The sequence below is a fragment of the Myotis nattereri genome (genome assembly GCF_964212035.1).
Source record: "Myotis nattereri genome assembly, chromosome: 10".
In the NCBI taxonomy this organism is placed as follows: Eukaryota; Metazoa; Chordata; class Mammalia; order Chiroptera; family Vespertilionidae; genus Myotis; species Myotis nattereri.
In genome coordinates this window covers 22,016,900-22,035,339 of record NC_138085.1, presented here as the reverse complement: position 1 = coordinate 22,035,339, position 18,440 = coordinate 22,016,900, and the positions used below count along the sequence as shown (strand labels likewise).

At 44.4% G+C, this 18,440-nt stretch overlaps 1 protein-coding gene across 2 annotated transcripts; it reads left to right on the top strand.

Moving 5' to 3' along the window:
• Nucleotides 1-120: 120 nt before the first annotated feature.
• UNC50 (unc-50 inner nuclear membrane RNA binding protein) lies at nucleotides 121-17,771 on the top strand. Of its 2 annotated transcripts, none has more exons than XM_081100666.1 (6): nucleotides 121-235; nucleotides 957-1,240; nucleotides 1,933-2,053; nucleotides 15,017-15,156; nucleotides 15,245-15,346; nucleotides 17,441-17,771. In XM_081100666.1, exons 2-6 carry the CDS (start codon nucleotides 961-963, stop codon nucleotides 17,575-17,577), a joined length of 780 nt encoding a protein of 259 aa, XP_080956792.1. In that variant the 5' UTR covers nucleotides 121-235; nucleotides 957-960; the 3' UTR covers nucleotides 17,578-17,771. The 2 variants fall into 2 exon arrangements, with proteins under 2 accessions (XP_080956792.1, XP_080956793.1); XM_081100667.1 differs by having other exon boundaries at nucleotides 213-235; nucleotides 961-1,240.
• Nucleotides 17,772-18,440: the final 669 nt, after the last annotated feature.

Genomic DNA, 18,440 nt, shown 5'->3' with positions numbered 1-18,440 from the left:
GGAAACCGAAGCAACAACTTCCGGCGAGCTCAAGGGACGGGGGTGGGGGGTGACGCGCTACAAGTCCCCGGAGGCCGCGCGCGGCGGAAGTAGGCTCGCGTCACGTGTCGCGCCGGGGGAGCGGCGTATGTCGCGAGAAGGGAAGTAGGTCCTACGGCGGCTCGGCTCGGCTCGGCTGCTGGGCGAGGTGGCGGGCGGGGGTTTGCCGCCGGTGGAGGCCGCCGCGGGGCGCCCGGTGAGTTCTGGGGAGCGCTCCGTGCGACGCGGCGCGGGCTCGCCCGGTGCCCTTTCCTCTGTCCGCCGCGGCGCGACGCCCCTGGGCTTTGGAGTGACAGGCCGGGCCCGCTGCTGGGCCGGCGGTGGGGGCGGGAGGGACCCGGGGACCCTCAGCTAGAGTTGAAGTTCAGACACACGAGGACCAATGTTTCGTACGAGGATGGCCAGGCAGGTGGGACGTGCTGGCCCCAGCGGCGCGCCTGGGTCGGACTCGGTGTGAGAGGGCGGCTTGCTTTGTTGCCTCTGGCGGCCCTGCCCGCGGCCGGACTCGCCCGGAGTCGGGAGCGGAGCTGGAGGCGGCCGGGGCGGGGGCCGGCCCGGGCCTGCGCTCGCCTGGCTTCGGAGTGGTCCGACCCGTCTCCCACGGTGTCGTTCCCGATGAACTCTTCGTGGAGCAAAACACTGGGTTTTAGTTTTGCTTTATTTTTAAATCACCTTCTGGGGAACTGGTAATGCTTTGATGGACCACCTGTGCGATTAGGTCATTTACGTAGAGGCGGGTACCTAGGAGCACGGGATTGTTACTGTGATGGTTCAGAATGGTGTGGTGCTGCCCCTGGCCACTGTGCCAGCTGTCCCTTCCCCAGGCAGGAGTGGGGCAGAAGTGCCAGGCGACCCCCCACCTGCCTGTCTCCGAAGAGGAGTCCTTCCTGTTCCTAGTCAAAGTTTTCACCCCCCAGGAAGATGTTACCGAGTACTTCGGCGAGCTCCCCGCTGCAGGGGAACGGAGCCCTGAATTCCAGGGATGCCGCCAGACACACGGCGGGGGCGAAGCGCTACAAGTACCTGAGGAGGCTTTTCCGTTTCCGGCAAATGGACTTCGAGTTTGCTGGCTGGCAGATGCTCTACCTGTTCACGTCCCCGCAGAGGGTCTATAGGAACTTTCATTACCGAAAGCAGACGAAGGATCAGTGGGCTCGAGACGACCCGGCTTTCTTGGTGCTGCTGAGTGTCTGGCTGTGCGGTAAGTGTGCGCTGGTCCGCAGAACGGTTGAAAAAACAAATTGAGCGACTGATCGGACTTGCCATTGGGGGACTCTTTTGTTGTAAACTGTTGTGGGTCGGAATGTGGGTTCATGTAAAGCTGCTGCCTGTTTTCTGTATTCTTCCTGGTTCTAAAGGGCCCAAGCCGTTGCCAGAGTAAGCCCTTACCTGGGAACATGAAAGAGCGGAGGAACAGGCGCTCGGTGGCCTCCTAACCACTGTGATAAATACCTCCGTCCCCAAAGGCACACTTACTGTGACCAGGAAGGAACGTCAAGGTTGTAAATTGCTGTTCACCATCAGGGAAATGCAGGGGAGGAGTTGTAAAAACGCTGCTAGGAACTTGAGAAACTTTTAAGTTCTTCGGTAGTGTAGGGAACGTCTTTAGGGCGTTGCAGTGTGAGGTTTTTCTCACCTTTAGCTGAGAAGCTGGGCCAGCCACCCTGGTGAAGCACAGACAGACGAGGTCCTTCTTGGTAAGCGAGATAGCTCAGTGGCCCTTCCATGCCCCACCTTGGTCTGCATTTCTTAATCCCATAGCACACATCTTGGGGGTTTTGTTTTCATGTCTCTCCCCCACTGGACCGAGGGCATCTGGAGGTGCAGGGGCTGTGTCCAGTCTCCCCAGAACCTTGCAAAGTGCCTGATGAATCTTGTAAATCTTTCTTTCAGTGTCCACTGTAGGATTTGGCTTTGTGCTGGACATGGGATTTTTTAAGATGATAAAGCTGCTCCTTTGGGTTGTGTTCATAGATTGTGTGGGCGTTGGTCTTCTCATCTCAACTCTAATGTGGTAAGTCCCATACCTTTGATTCATCAGATACTGCTGTAGGGCTTCCTTTAGGCCTTGCTTCACAGGTACAGTAGCGGATGAAAACGGAAACAAAATAGGTGAACTGAGAACATCCATTTTGACTACCAAGATTGGTGCGACTTGCCTCTTGTGTCTACCTGTATCAGACAATACTCTAAAGTGTGGTCTATATTGTCAAAGTGCATGCAGCAAATAAGTGAATTGATGATTATATCATACTGACAAAATTCCTGATTTTGCAAAAATAATATGCAGTTAGCCAAAAGTTGTCTGGATGATGGCTTATTTTTCTGCTTCATTTGTCAGTGGGTCACCACTAAATGTATAAGATCTAGAAGGTGATGTTACTTTTAGTTTTTGGTATTAAATGTAGCACACTTGAATGATTTTTTTTCTCATTAAATTTTTGGTTCCTTCCTACTGAGGGAAGCACACACACAGAAATGTTATTCGAAGGGTTCTCAGTCTGACTTTGTCTAGGTTTAGTTTAACAACAAGTGTACTGAATGTAAATCTGGTGTTTGGTTTTTCATTTGTTCTCACAGATACAGGGCTTCTGTGTGAAGGGAATGGATGTGGTGGTTGAGCTTTGAAGTGGGCCTGTGGTTGAGTAGGGCTGGTCATCAGTGTATAGCAGAGAAACCAGCATGGAGCATTTTAGTCACGGAGAGATCTGTGAGGGCCAAGGCAGCCAGGGTTGTGATGGCCTACTCTTGCACAAATTTTGTGCATCGGGCCTCTAGTTTTTTCATATGTCTCTTGGCCATCTGTATGTCCTCTTTGGAGAAGTGTCTATTTAGGTCCTTTGCCCATTTTTTAATTGGATTGTTTGTCTTCCTTTTGTTAAGTTGTATGAGTTCCCTATATATTTTTTATATTAATCCTTTATCAGATGTATCATTGCCAAATATGTTCTCCCATATAGGAGGCTCTCTTTTCATTTTGTTGGTGGTTTCTTTTGCTGTGCAGAAGCTTCTTATTTTGATGTAGTCCCGTTTGTTTATTTTTTTCCTTAGTTTCCTTTGCCCTAGGAATATATCTGTAAACATATATTGCTATGAGAGATGTCTGAGATTTTGCTGCCTATGGTTTCTTGTAGGATTTTTATGGTTTCACAACTTACATTTAAGCCTTTTATCCATTTTGAGTTTATTCTTGTGTATGGTGTAAGTTGGTGGTCTAGTTTTTTGTTTTGTTTGTTTGTTTTGCACATATCTGTCCTATTTTCCCAACACCATTTATCAGAGAGACCCTTTTGACTCCATTGTATGCTGTTGCCTCCTTTGTCAAATATTAATTGAGCGTAACGGCTTGGGTCAATTTCTGGGTTCTCTGTTCTGTTCCACTGACCTATATGCCTGTTTTCTGCCAGTACTAGGCTGTTTTGATTACGGTGGCTCTGTAGTACAGCGGTTTTCAACCTGTGGGTCGCGACCCCTTTGGCAGTCGAGTGACCCTTTCACAGGGGTCGCCTAAGACCATCCTGCATATCAGATATTTACATTAAGATTCATAACAGTAGCAACATTACAGTTATGAAGTAGCAATGAAAATAATGTTATGGTTGGGTCACAACATGAGGAACTGTATTTAAAGGGCCAGAAGGTTGAGAACCACTGCTGTAGTATAACTTGAAATCTGGTATTGTGATTCCTCCAACTTTGTTTTTCTTTCTCAAAATTGCTGCAGCTATTCGGGGTCTTTTATGATTCCATATAAATTTTTGGAGTATTTGTTCAAGCTCTGTGAACTATGCCATTGGTATTTTAATAGGGATTGCATTAAATCTGTAGACTGCCTTGGGTAGTATGGACATTTTAATGATATGGCTGTGTTTCTATTTCTTCTTACACCATTCTCTTTAGCATTTGTTGCAATTCTGGGTTGGTGATGATAAACTCCTTTAGCTTTTTTTTTTGTGGTCTGGGAATGTCTTTATTTCATCTTCAGTTTTAACTGATGGCCTTGCTGAATAGAGTAGTTTTGGATTCTGGCCTTAAGTGTTACTGTTGAGAAATCAGCTGACAGTCTAATGGGAACTCCCTCCTGTGTTACTTTCTGTCTCTCTGTTGCTGCCTTTACTTTTTTTTTTTTTTTGTCTTTAATGTTTGCCATTTTAATTATGTGTGTAGCTGTGGGTCTCTTTGGGTTCATCTTGATTGAGACTCTCTTTGCCTCCTAAACTTGTGTGACTTTTTCCTTCACCAAGTCAGGGAAGTTTTGTGTCATTATTTCTCTGTTCCTCACATTCTTCTCCTTCTCATACCCCTATGATGCAAATGTTGTTACATTTCATGTTGTCGGAAAGTTCCCTTAAGCTATCCTGCTTTTTAACTTATTTTTCTGTTTGATCTCTAATTGGGTGTTTATTTCTACCTTGGTTTCCAAATCACTGATTCAATCCTCTGCTTCATCCAATTCACCTTTAGTTCTCTCCTGTGTATTCCTAATGTCAGATATAGTATTCTTCATTTCTGACTATTTCTTGTTTGTGGTTTTGTTTTCCTTTTTCATGCTTTTTTGGTTCCCACTAAGTTCCTTAAGCGTCTTTTATAACCATTACTTTGAACTGTGTTTGATAAGTTGTTCACCTCCATTTCATTTAATTCTTTTTTCTTTTCTTTTTTGGAGATTCCTCCTTTTCTTTCATTTGATGGCTTATTTTTGTCTCCCAGTTTTAGCAGTCTCTTTGTGTTTGTTTCTATCTATCAGAGCTACTATGCCTCCCAGTCTTCATGGGATGGCCTTATGTAGAAAGTGCCCTGTTGGACCCAGTGGTGCAGTCTCTTTGATTTCCAGAGCTTGATAGTCTAGCAGCGTCCCCCTCGTATGTGTTATTTGGGCTCTCTTATTGTAATTTGGTCTCGTTTGTTGATTTTCTGTTTATGGATGGGATTTCCTCCAACTTGCAGTAAGGCTCAACCCTAGCTACAGATGTTATTATACAGGTGGTAAGAGAACAAAGCAAGACCAAAAAGAAAACAACTCAAAAAGCAAAACAAACAACAAGAAAGGCTAAAAAATAAAATAAAAAGAGAGCTGTAAAGTAAACATAAAAGGAATAATAAAAGACATGAGAGCAAAGAATTAGAGGGTGTAAAAACAAAAAAGAAGAACCAAAAGAGGATGTGGAAGCAAAGAAGTAAAAGAATTTAGTCCAGTATGAAAGTAATTTAGTAGTCTAAGAATTAAAAAGAAAGGAAAACACAAATAAATGAAATAATTATTATTTTAACAATAATGAATATACTAAAATTTAGAATAGGAAAAGAATAAATTGAAAAGAAGAAAAGTTAAAAATAACAATATAAAAAACGAACAGAGAAAGAGGAACAAAACAATAAAAGGAAAGAAACAAGCAATATGAAAGAAAAAAGAAGAGAAAGAAAAAAATACCCTTGGATCTGCTGTGTGTGGAGCATGCTGGATTTTGCTCTGATATTGTTGAATCTCGCCACTTGGTCTATTGATCCTGGGCCACCCAGGAATTGCTCTGGTACAGACAGATGTGAGTCATGGTCTCTGCTTGGTCCTTGGCAACCTGACTGAAGCCTGATAGGCAGAGCCCACATAGTCCATCAATGGGAACGCCATAGCCAGAGGCTGGGTCTAGCTGGAGTCTCACACTTGAATACCCCTGTTCGGAGTTATCTCTTCCCCCCATGGAACTGTACTCTGCGGGACTACCATGGTCTTGGCCAGGATGGTTTGAGCAGACTTGTGCTGGGTATAGTGCCTGTAGATAGTAGGAGAGTGGGCAGCCACTTCCTCCTTCAATGCCTCAGTTCTGCCTGGCTTGCTGGCATGGCACCCCCTGGCTGCCATCTCAAGCAGGGTGGGATAAAAGCAAAATCAACGACAACAAAAAAATTGATTAAAAAAGATTCGGCCTTTTAGCACTCCAAACTTTCAGCACTGCCCAGTTCCAATCAAATATCTGAGTCCCCTGCACTACCAGAGTCAGCTGCAGCACACACATTTGCGGCCCATAGTCTGGTCACTGCAAGGCGGATCAGAAGCAGCCCTTCTGCAGGTGCGCTTTAGGTGGGCAGGGCTGACCCTCCTTCCTGGGTCCTACTGTCTCGTTCCCATCCGGCTCCCTGCCAAGAGGTCCTCCAGGAAATAAAGGGTCCCTCAGACTCAATGCTGGGTGTGTCCTCCAGCCCCCTCTCCTGGCCCTGAGTTCTGCTGCATGGCCTAGATCAGTGCGAACTTCCCAGGTGAGGATTGGTTCCTCTCCACCACAGGCACTCCTGGCTCACCCACAGATCCACAGCTTTTTCAGTCTCCATCCAGCCCTTGGTTCTAGCAGTGCCCTGACCTGGGTAGTTACAGTCTCCTCCCTGGCTAACAGTGCATTTTCCACCCCTCACTTCTGGTGGTAGGGTTGCAGGGCTTGTTTGTGGTGCTTACGGCATTACTCTGAGCTGAGGCAGAGGTGCTGCAAGGCCACTATTTTCTTGTTGATTATTTTGTCTGGATGACCTGTTGAAGTCAGTAAAGTGTGACAGTCCCCTACTATTATTGTATTACTGTCAATCTCTCCCTTTATGTCTGTCAATATTGTCTTTTTATAATTGGGAACTCCTAAGTGGAATGCATATATGTTTACAAGAGTTAAATCCTTTTACTGAGTTGACCTATTTATAATTATTAAATGCCTTTCTCATCTCGTTACAACTTTTGTTTTAAATTCTATTTTGTCTGATATAAGTATTGATACCCCAACTTTTTTTTATTTGTTTTCATTTGCATAAAATATCTTTTTTTTATCCTTTTTACTTTTAGTGTGTTTTGTGTGTTGTTGTTTTTTTATCTGGAGTGGGTCTCTTGTAGATAAGCATATGTACAGGTTTGTTTTTTTTTAATCCATTCAGCTACTGTGTGTCTTTTTATTGGAGCATTTTTTAAAGTAATTTGGTAGGTATATCATTTTATCAGTTGTTTTCTGATTGTTAAACTACAAAAACAATCAGAAAACAGCTGATCTCTGGTCCTTTCCTACTCTCTTGCGTTCAAGAAGAAGTATGTTGATGATTTTCTATAGTGTTGTGTTTGGAATCCTCTCTCTTTATTTTGCATACATCTCTTGTAGATATTTGGTTTGTGGTTAACCATATACCTAGTTATAGTTATAGCAGTCTATTTCAATTTGATTATCACTTAATTCTGAACACATTCTGTAATCACTACAATTTTTTTTTTATTATTGATTAAGATATTACATATGTGTACCCTCTACCCCCCCCCCCCCCCCGCTCATCCCCTCACCCCCCCGTTGTCCGTGTCCATTGGTTAGTCCTATATGCTTGCATATAAGTCCTTTGGTTGATCCTTCCCCCTTGCCCCCACCCTCCCCTACCTTCCCTCCAAGGCCCGACAGTCCAATCAATGCCTCTCCGTCTCTGGATCAGTCCTTGTTCATCAGTTTATGTTGCTCATTATATTCCACAAATGAGTGCGATCCTGTGGTATTTATCCGCTCTCCAGTTCCATCGATGCTGTGGCAAATGGTAAGAGTTCCTTTTTCTTCTTCCTCTTCTTAAAGAATACCTTTCAGCATTTCATATAATGCTGGTTTGGTGGTGATGAACTCCTTTAGCTTTTCCTTATCTGTGAAGCTCTTTATCTGACCTTCAATTCTGAATGATAACTTTGCTGGATAAAGTAATCTTGGTTGTAGGTTCTTGGTATTCATCACTTTGAATATTTCTTGCCACTCTCTTCTGGCCTGCATGGTTTCTGTTGAGAAATCAGCTGACAGTCGGATGGGTACTCCCTTGTAGGTAACTGACTGTCTTTCTCTTGCTGCTTTTAAGATTCTCTCCTTATCTTTTGCTCTTGGCTTTTAATTATGATGTGTCTTGGTGTGGTCCTCTTTGGATTCCTTTTGTTTGGGGTTCTCTGCGCTTCTTGGACTTGTAGGTCCATTTCTTTCACCAGGTGGGGGAAGTTTTCTGTCATTATTTCTTCAAAAAGGTTTTCAATATCTTGCCCTCTCTCTCCTTCTGGTACCCCTATAATTCTGATGTTGGTACGCTTGAAGTTGTCCCAGAGGTTCCTTACACTATCTTCATACTTTTTGAATCTCTTTTCTTTTTTCTTTTTCGGTTGGGTATTTTTTGTTTCTTTGTATTTCAGATCTTTGACTTGATTCTTGGGATCCTCTTGTCTGCTGTTGGATCTCTGTAAAATATTCTTTATTTCAGTCAGTGTATGCTTAATTTCTAGTTGGTCCTTTTTCATGTCCTCCATGGTCTCACTATACTCCTTGAGGGATTCATTAAATTTATCGGCGGTTTCCATAAAATTCTTGACAAACCTTATAAACGTGGCCTTGAACTCTATATCCAGTCGTCTGTCCTCCTCCGTTTCTGACAATTGTGACCTGTTTCTCTGTCTCCGCATTTTGGCTGCTTCCCTGTGTTGATAGAGTGGCCCTGCGCGCCAGGTGTCCTGTAGGGCCCAGTAGCTCAGCCTCCCCAGTTACCTGGGGTGGACACTCTTGGTGCACTCTTGGTGCCTTGGTTGTTGTAGGATCACTGGGAGGAATTGACCTCCAGGCCAATTGGCTGTGGGAAGCAGCTGTGTTTGAAGTGAGAGAATGGTCCGCCTCTGACCACTGGGTACAGTGGCTCCTGGATCTAAGGAGGTGCTAATTCAGCCCCTGCCTGAGGCCTCACAGCCGGGCCACGAAGAGGCTCAGCTGTGAAGCAATGTAAGCTGCTGCGGGGCCTTGGGCCTTCTCTTGGAAGTTCCGGGTCTGGCAGTTAGGTAATTATCAGGTTGCAAAGGGCCGGGGCATTCACATGCAAAAGCCTCTGCCTCAGCCTGGGTGGGGCGGGGTCTCAGGGAGTCAAAAGGGCGGAGAAAGAAGCTATGGCTGATTCTCCGCCCGGAGTCGCGCGTCTCAGTGTCCCGGTAAGGGCTGCAAGCACCTCTGAGGGAAATCGCCCTCAAGTTCGCCCGCTGCCGCCTGAGAGAGCAGCCTCTGCCCGTATGAGTCCTGGGTCCCCAGAGACTTCCCAGAACCGGAGATCAGAGCAGTCGGGAGCTTGTGATTCAAAAAGACAGCCGTGTCCTCAGGTGCCACCCCCTTTCCGCACGCGCGTGAGCCGCCGCGTACCTCTGCACTCAGCCTCCGCAGCTCCTCTGGCTCTCAGCGTGCTTTTCTTGTCTTCTAGTTGTAGAAATTACACTCAGCCAGCCTTCCTGTTTTTCTGGACGATGTTTGCTCCGTCCTTTGGGATAATTTTCAATTGCTCTGGGAGGCGACTATTTCCCGGTGTTTATCTATGCCGCCATCTTAGTTTCCATCACTACAATTTTTACAACCCCCATGTTTGTTTTGTCATTGCTTTTTTCTTCTTTTGCATGTGTGTTTGTGTGCATCCCTTAATTTATTGTTGTAATTCCTACTTTTTCTTTTAACCTTTTTACCAGCTTGCTTGATCCACAGTTTTAACTGTTGGACTCTTTTTTAAAAAAATTTTATTGATTTCAGAGAGAGGGGGAGAGATAGAAACATCAATGATGATGAGAATCATTGATTTGCTGCCTCCTGCACGCCCCACACTGGGGATTGAGCCCACAACCCAGGCATGTGCCCTGACCGGGAATTGAACCTGGGACCCTTTAGTCCACAGGCCAGTGCTCTATCCACTGAGCCAAACCAGCCAGGGCTGGTCTTTTATCTTAAAGAAGTCCCTTTAATATTTCTTGTAATACTGGTATTGTGTGGTGAGCTCCTTTAGCCTATCTTATCTGGGATACTGTGCTCCTTCAATTCTAAATGATATCCTGCTGGTTAGAGTAATCTTGTAGTAGGCTTTGGTCTTCCATCACATTGATTGTTTTGTGTCAATCCTTTTTTGCCTGCCGAATTCCTGGTAAGATGCCAGCTGATAGTCTTATGGTAGGGGGGGATGGGGCTCCCTTGTACATAACTGACTGCTTTTCTCTTGCTATGTTTAAGATTTTCTCAGTTTTTAGCCTTTAGCATTTTAATTATGATATGTCTTGATGTGGGCCTCTTTGGGTTTATCTTGTTTGAAACTCTGCACTTCCTGGACTTGTATGTATATCTCCTTTTCCAGATTAGTGAAGATTTCCATTATTTCTTCAAACAGGTTTCCAATCCATTTTTTTCCTGTATTCTCCTTCTGGAACCCTTATGGTGTGAATATTGGTGGCCTTAATGTTGTCCCAGAAATCCCTTAAGCTATCCTCATTTTTTAAAATTCTTTTTTCCTTTTTTGCTATGCTGATTGGGTGGTTTTTGCTACATTGTCTTCCATATCACTGATTCAGTCCTCTGCTTTAACCTGATGTTGATTCCCTCCAGTGTATTCTTCTGCGGTTACTGTATTCTTCAGTTCTGATTGGTTCTTGTTTCAGTTTTCCATTTTCCTTTTTATGTTTCTGTATCTATGCTGAAGTTTTCCCTGAGTTCACTTGTTCTTCTCTCAAGTTCATTGCAAATTGTTATAACCAGTGTTTTGAACTCTGCATCTGGTAGGTTGCTTATCGTCATTTCATTTAGTTCTTCTGGAGTTTTGCCATGCTCTTTTATTGGGGACATGTTTGTCTCCTTATTTGACTGACCTCTGTGTGTATTGCTGTGTATTAGGTAGAAGAGCTATGTCTCCTGGTCTTGACAGAGTGGCCTTATGTAGAAAGTGTCCTCTCGGCACAGTTCTGCAGACTTTCTGGTCACCTGAGCTGGTTGCTCCAGGGGTTTCCCCTGTGTGGGTTGGTTGTGCCCTCCTGTTGTAGTTGCTGCTACACCACCACCATTTATTGGTGTTGACCATCTCTGGTTGACTGACTGTGAGGGCTGGATGTGACTGCAGCAGACAAGTTACTAACCCCACAGATTGGCTTGTTGCTTTAGCAGAACCGTGGTGCTGGGGCTCGTTCTTTGGGTGCACCTTTTGTGGACTGGTTAGGTGGCACTCTGGTGTGGTCTGAAGCCGTCTCCCAGGTTTGTTGGGGCTGGGACTTTGGGGAGGGATTCTGGTGCAGGCCAAGTTGAGCCACCACTAGGCTCGATGACTCTTGTTAGGAGCTGTAAAGTGACCTGCGGTTGTGGTTGGTTGGTTGTGCTGGGCTTGAAGGTGCTTGGGAGAGTCTATACTGCAAACTGAGGCTGCCTGCCTCTTGTGCCTATCTTGTGGCCTTTTAATTGGAACTACATTACAGGCCAAGTCTGGCCTCCACTTATCCCAGGCTTGGGGCCACCTGATGGGAGTTAGAATGTAAGTTGAGGCCGATTTCTCCTGGTACTGGGCTTGGGGCTGCTTGGGAAGAGCTACAATGCACACCAAGGCCCCAGCTGCTGCTTGTTTGGGGTTTACGGAGCTTTGGGACAGTCTGCAGTGCAAGCCTAGGACAGCCCTCACTTGTGTGAGGTGTGAAGATTTGGGGGACGGTCTGCAGTGCGAGCCAAAGCGGGCTGCTAATGCAGAGGGGCCTCTGAAGAGGCACGGGCCTGGCGAGCAGGTTGGGTGGGGTCTTAGGGAATGATCAGGACGAGGGAACAATGTTAGTTTATGGAAAGAGTTGGTTCCCACATATGCAGAACTGGTTGGGTGGGAGGAGAGATGAACCGAGGAACAGTGGTGCCTGCCAGTGCTTCCATCCCTGTGTGAGTTGTCCTGACCCCTGCCGCTCCAGCCCTTACTCTGAAGTTAAATTCAGTTCTTCCCGGTATGTTTCTGGAACTGTTCTGAGTTGTAGCCCCTTCACTAGCTTAAAGAGTATATGAGTTTGTGAGTGAATCTGTGCATGGTCCCTTTAAGAGCAATGCCCTAGTGTCTAGCAGCCCTTTGTCTTTGAACACAATCCCAGCTGGTTTGCACAACCAGATATTATAGGGACTCCTCTTCCTGCCACTGGATGCGCTGGTCCTGCAGGTCCAGTGTGGGGCTGTGACTCCTCGCACCTCCGCAGCTGACATATCCCTGCCGTTTCATAATTGCCACGCTGTGGGGGTGGGACCTGCCCGGTCTAAGCATATGCCCTCCTGTGTCTTCATGCAGCTGCCTCTAGATCGTTAATGATGCCAGTGCTGTTCAGCTACACTTGAAGTGGTTCTCAATGGTTGTTCTGTAATTTAGTTCTAATTTTGGTGTGATCTTGGGAGGAGACAAGTTCAGAGTTGACCTACTCTGCCAACTTGACCGTCAGCCGTTTTCTCTTTTCTGTTTGCTAGTTCATTGGGTGATTTCCACTTCAGTGTCTTTCACCTCACAGACTAATTTTTTTTTTCATCAACTAATCTGCTCTTGATTCCCTCTAGTGTATTTTTCATTTCAGTTACTGTTCAATTCTAATTGGTTTTATTTTATATTTTCTCTTTGCTGATGTTTTCACTGAGTTTGGTGGGTATCCTTAATCAGTGTTTTTTTAAGTCTTTAGTAACTTTTTCCCATTTCATTTACTTCTAATTCTGGTCTTTTGTTTAGAACAGCCGTGGGCAAACTACAGCCCGTGGGCCATTTGAAATGAATAAAACTATTGAAAAAAAAGACCGTACCCTTTTATGTAATGATGTTTACTTTGAATTTATATTAGTTCACACAAACACTCCATCCATGCTTTTGTTCCCGCCCTCAGGTCCAGTTTAAAAACCCATTGTGGCCCTCTGGTCAAAAAGTTTGCCCACCCCTGGTTTAGAACCTATTTTTTGTCTTATTTTGGTTCTTTCTCTTTGTTTCTATGAGTTAGGCAAAACAGCAACCTCTCCCGGTCTTAAAGGCATGGGTTTGTGTCTTTCGCGGGGCAGCTGGCACTGGAGCGTGCATGTGCTGTCGGGCAAGCATGTCAAACTCAAAGGCTAACACAGGCCAAATAAACAAGGTTTAAGTTTATATGGGCCATAAAAAAACAAAAGCTTCAATTTTCATAGAAACGTGGGTTTATTTCAATAGAGACATAATAGAACATTTTAATAAAAATTAATATTTTTTCTTGAACATTAACTTACCAAACACTGCAAAAATTAATAAGCGTAGTGCAAATAAACCTACTTTCCTTGTCCTCCAAAAGCAAAATATTTCCTGTTGCGCACACCAAACAAGTCAGTCCAAGACTAATGATATGGCAATCAGCTGCTAGTATTAGTGTAGAGAAATGGTGCGCCTGAGCATAAGGTGTGTAGGGAAATGAGTGCAACACAATTATAGTAATCAGTCATTAGCGAACGTTGTAGTTATTAATAATTATAACAGGATGCTGTAAAAATTAAGTCATGAAATTTTTATTAAAATGTTTCTTACATACCTTTATACTGGCTGGGCCAGAAAAATATTCATTGTGCGCCACATGCAGCCCGGGGGCCGCGAGTTTGACATGCTTGCTCTAGAGAGAGCAAGGCTCAAGCTGCACCAGGGTTGCCTTGGCCAGGTAGTTGGAGTTACCCCTGGGACTCCCCACAGCTCAAGGGGCGTCCCAGAGGCAAGCCACACACACACTCCTCAGACATACTAGGCACCCTGCTCAAGAGCGTTGGGGAGTCCCAGAGGCAAGCCACACGGGCTGGGTGTTTGCCACAAGGAGACCCAGGGGTCCACACCAGGACTGCCTGGGCAGGCTGGTTGGAGCTGTAGCTGGCATGGTCTGTGCAAGTCCCAGGGGCTAGCCATAGAGTGGGAACTACAGCGTGAGCGTGTGTGAGCCACAGGAAGTTACAGGGCAAACAGTGCTGGGGTCACCTTGTCAGGCCAGCTGGAAGCACGGTAGCTGAGGCAGGCCACTGGGAGACCTGTGAACAAGCCAAGGAGACGTGGGTCTGACAGTCTTGGCCCGCCTTGCTAGAGTGCCTGGGCCATGGTCCTGCCATGTATTTCTTAATCCGTACTAATTGGCATCTTGCACACAATAGGTCCAAATTCAATCTCTTGCACTCTCCTTCCTGCCCCACCTCAGTCAATATCAGCTTGACCTTCCACACGTTTAAGGCAAAAATCAGTCATCCTTGACATTTTCCCCCACATACTCCACATCCAGCACCTACATTCCTGTTGGTGCCGCCATCTGACTATAGTATGTCCCACATGGCCCCACTGGCACTGCTACTACTGTTTACCTCTCACGGTAGCCTCTCAACTGGTGTCTCCACTTCCATTCTTGTCCCTGTAGTCTGTTTTCAGAGTGGCAGCTAGAGGAACCTGGTCAAAACAGTGTCTCTCTCCTGGGAAATAGTGATTTCTCATTTCACCCAGAGTAAAATACTGGGTCTTAAAATGGCCAGGGACTCTAAGATCTGGCTCCCCATTTCTTTTCTGGTTTCATTTCCTGCAACCCTGCTTACTTGTTCCTGGCACAGTGGTCTCCTCACCCACTCCCCAGACATACCAGGCACCCTGCCACCTCCTCTGTACTCAATCTCCTCCACCTCTGTGTTGGCCTCGCTGCCTGAAATGCTCTGCTCCAGGTAATTCCCATCACTGCCTTGGGTCATCACCCAGATGTTACTTTCTTGTGACCATCATATCTAACACTGCATTTCAACTCTGTATTCTCGATCATTCCCTTCCTTCCTCCCTCACTGAGGACATGTTTTCATTGATTTTTAAAGAGAGGAAGGGAGAGAAACATTGATCAGTTGCCTCTTGTATGCACCCCGACTGGGGATTGAACCTGCAACCTAGGTATGTGCACCAATAGGGAATCAAACCTACAGCTTTCTGTTGTATGGGACAATGCTCCAACCAATTGAGTACCCAGCAGGGTTACTGTTTCATTCCATAGTACCATCTAACATACACTTAACATTCTATTGTCAGTATACTCTCCCTAGATTGAGGGCAGAGATTTTTGAGTTATGTTTATTGCTGTATTTCTAGTGTATGAAATAATGTTTGGTACATAGAAGCTAGTCAGTAAATACTTATAGAATTTTTGTTGTATTATAAAAGAAATTTTAATTTTGCTCTTCAGGTTTATCTCTAACAAGTATTTAGTTAAACGGCAGAGCAGAGACTATGATGTGGAGTGGGGCTATGCCTTTGATGTGCATTTGAATGCTTTTTATCCTCTCCTAGTCATTCTACATTTCATCCAACTGTTTTTCATCAATCGTAAGTAGCAGTTACTTCTCAAAATATTTTTTAAATGTCTTCATAGTGTGCAATGAAAAGAGAGTCATTGTCTGTATCTCTTTGGCAGATGTCATCCTAACAGACACATTTATTGGATATTTGGTTGGAAATACCTTCTGGTTGATTGCTATTGGCTATTACATCTATATAACCTTCCTGGGATACAGTGGTAAGTAACTAATTTTTTTGGTTGACTAAAAACATAATAGAGGGGTAAGTTGTAACAGTAATAAAATTAGCTTACTTTTATGGAGCCTTTGTAGGCATTGTCTCAAGAACTTTATATGAATTATGTCATTTAATCTTCATAATTATATAATACTAGAGGCCCGATGCACAGTATTTGTGCAAGGCGCTCAGCCCTCACAGCCATGGTTCGTCCTGAAGGTCGTCCAGAGGACAACCGGTCTTATTAGCATATTATGCTTTTATTATTATTGATAGGTTTACTTAGCCCCATTTTTCAAATGAGGAAACAAAGCACAGAGAGATTAAGTTAACATGTCCATGGTCACACATCTCAAAAGTGGCATAGTTGGTATGTAACAAATTCTGTCATTTCAAGGAACCACGTTAAAGCATATTGGTTATCTCCACGTTACCTACAGGAACCCACAACCAGTTTCCTTTTTCTCCAGGCTTTCAGATTTGAGTTACCAATGGTAGGTTAGAGAGGAAAAGGTTGGTCAGATGAATGGGCATATGAACTTGAGTGCCTCGTTTTCCATTTTTATAGAGGCCCAATGCATGAAATTCGTGGAAGAGTAGGCCTTTGCAGTTGCAGCAGCTGCCTTGATCCCTCCCTCACAGCCAAGGCGGCTGCCTCGATCCTGGGGCTGCAGCCCCAGCTTCATTCAGAAGGTTGTTCGGCTGTTCGGTCTGATTAGCATGTTATGCTTTTATTATTATAGATTATTATAGATATGGTCTGTAGATGATTCCAGAAAATCAGGCCCAACTTCTGACCTGAGGATATGTTTGCAAATATTGTTAAATCCTGCTATCAGTTCATTTTCCTTAATATGAGAAAATATTTATGTTGGTTTTCCTTTAAGACATGATCTCCATTAAATAGAGCCAAATACCTCAAATTATAATACCTTGTTTGAGGTATTGGGAATCCTTTCTCCAGTTCAGGGGAGAGGCCTGTGATATGTCATATTGTGAATGGCATGCTGCAGCATTGTGGCTTCCCTAAGTGGATTTAAAAATATATACATATATATTTTTTTCAGAGGATGGGAGAGGGTGAGAGAAACATCAATGATGAGGGAGAATCATTGATTGGCTGCCTCCTGAACATCCCACACTGGAGATTGAGCCTGCAATGTGCCCTGACCAGGAATAGAACCATGACCTCCTGGTTCATAGGTTGCTGCTCAACCAGAGCCATGCTGGCCAGGCTCTCAGTGGATTTTTTATCACTTATGTTAACTCTCTATAGTTTAGAACAGCTTCTTTGAGTATAGGTCAGTTACAATTTGGGGCTTCCTGTATGAGGTATTTAGGTGAGAATGCATGGGGTAGAAGGGCAAGAAACAAACATGGGTTTGAGCACAGATTTGATGTTTGAGTTTCAGCTTTTTGGGATGCTAGTGGAGACCTCACCTTCTACACTGGAAAATAAAATAGCTGGAGATTGTTTTTCCTATTATATTATCTATCTCTGGTACTTAAAGATCAGTGGTTCGCAACCTTCCTAATGCCGCGACCCTTTAATACAGTTCCTCATGTTGTGATGACCCCAATTTCATTGATACAAATTGAACATAAAGCATAGTGATTAATCACAGAAACAATATGTAATTATATGTTTTCCGATGGTCTTAGGCGACCCCTGTGAAAGGGTCGTTCGACCCTGAAAGAGTCATTCGACCCCCAAAGGGGTCACGACCCACAGGTTGAGAACTGCTGTTTAAGATGGACTCAGAGGTTTCTGAAGCTGTCAGGGGTTTAAACTCACCACCAATTTCATTAACATTTGTGATGTTTATCCTGCGTTCTCAGTCTGTCTTTGTCCTGGACTTGCTTCTCGCTCAGCCTTTGTGCTAAAATAACCTCCCTTCTGGGTTTCTTCCCAGCGTGAGGAAGGAGGCAACACAGACACAGCAAATCTAGAATGGCTCTGGCTACATAGCTTCATGTTACTGACTGAAATGTGTTCCTCTTCGGCCCATGCTGTGAAGAGCTGTCTTTCAGGATGTTCAGTTATTAGTCACATTTCCTTATTTAAAAAGTGAATTTGGATTTGTTTCTTTTCCAGCATTGCCATTTTTGAAAAATACAGTGATTCTTCTCTATCCATTTGCTCCTCTCGTTCTGCTGTACGGGCTGTCACTAGCACTAGGATGGAACTTCACCCACGCACTATGTTCTTTCTACAAGTACAGAGTGAAGTGAAAAAAGTGAGACTGTTACCTCTTACCTGTGTCAACAGTATTGGTGATTTCTTATGAAACTTGTAAATAAACTCCTATTGTAGATATCCTGAAGGTGTAAAGTTTATGAATTTGAGGAAATATATGTTAACACTATTGTCATACATTCCTTAAAACTAATTAAATGTACATTTCTATAATAAATATTTTTAAACTAAAGTGTGTGTTTTCTTCTAATATTTGCACACAAAATCATATACAAAGTATGAAAGGCATGAGGAAATTAGGCAGAACTTTTCAATGTGAATCCTTTTTGAAAGAGGTTCTTTTTGAAGAACATAATCATATGCTCCCCTGCCACCCACTGTTACAAGGTACTTACTCAGCCTCCATTTACTACTGGGCTGTATTTTATTTTTTTCAATATATTTTTATTGATTTTTTACAGAGAGGAAGGGAGTGGGATAGAGTTAGAAACATCGATGGGAGAGAAACATCGATCAGCTGCCTCCTGCACACCCCCTACTGGGTATGTGCTTGCAACCAAGGTACATGCCCTTGGCCGGAATCAAACCTGGGACCCTTCACTCTGCAGGCCAACGCTCCATCCACTGAGCCAAATCGGTCAGGGCTGTATTTTAAACATTTATGTAGGGTGGGGCATGTGATCTTAGTCTAACCTTCAGGCCCTAAATATCTTTAAGAGCATTTTCTCTGCTAAAAACACACACTTCTTAGCGTGAGGAGGCCCGTGATGGCTGCTCTTAATTCGGGAGCTGAGTAGAGCACATAATGTATGAGTATCTGCGTCACACTTGAGAACCACTGTCTCAACACCAAGGTTTTCTTTCAAGATTTTCTAAAACCCAGAGAGGATCCACTGCT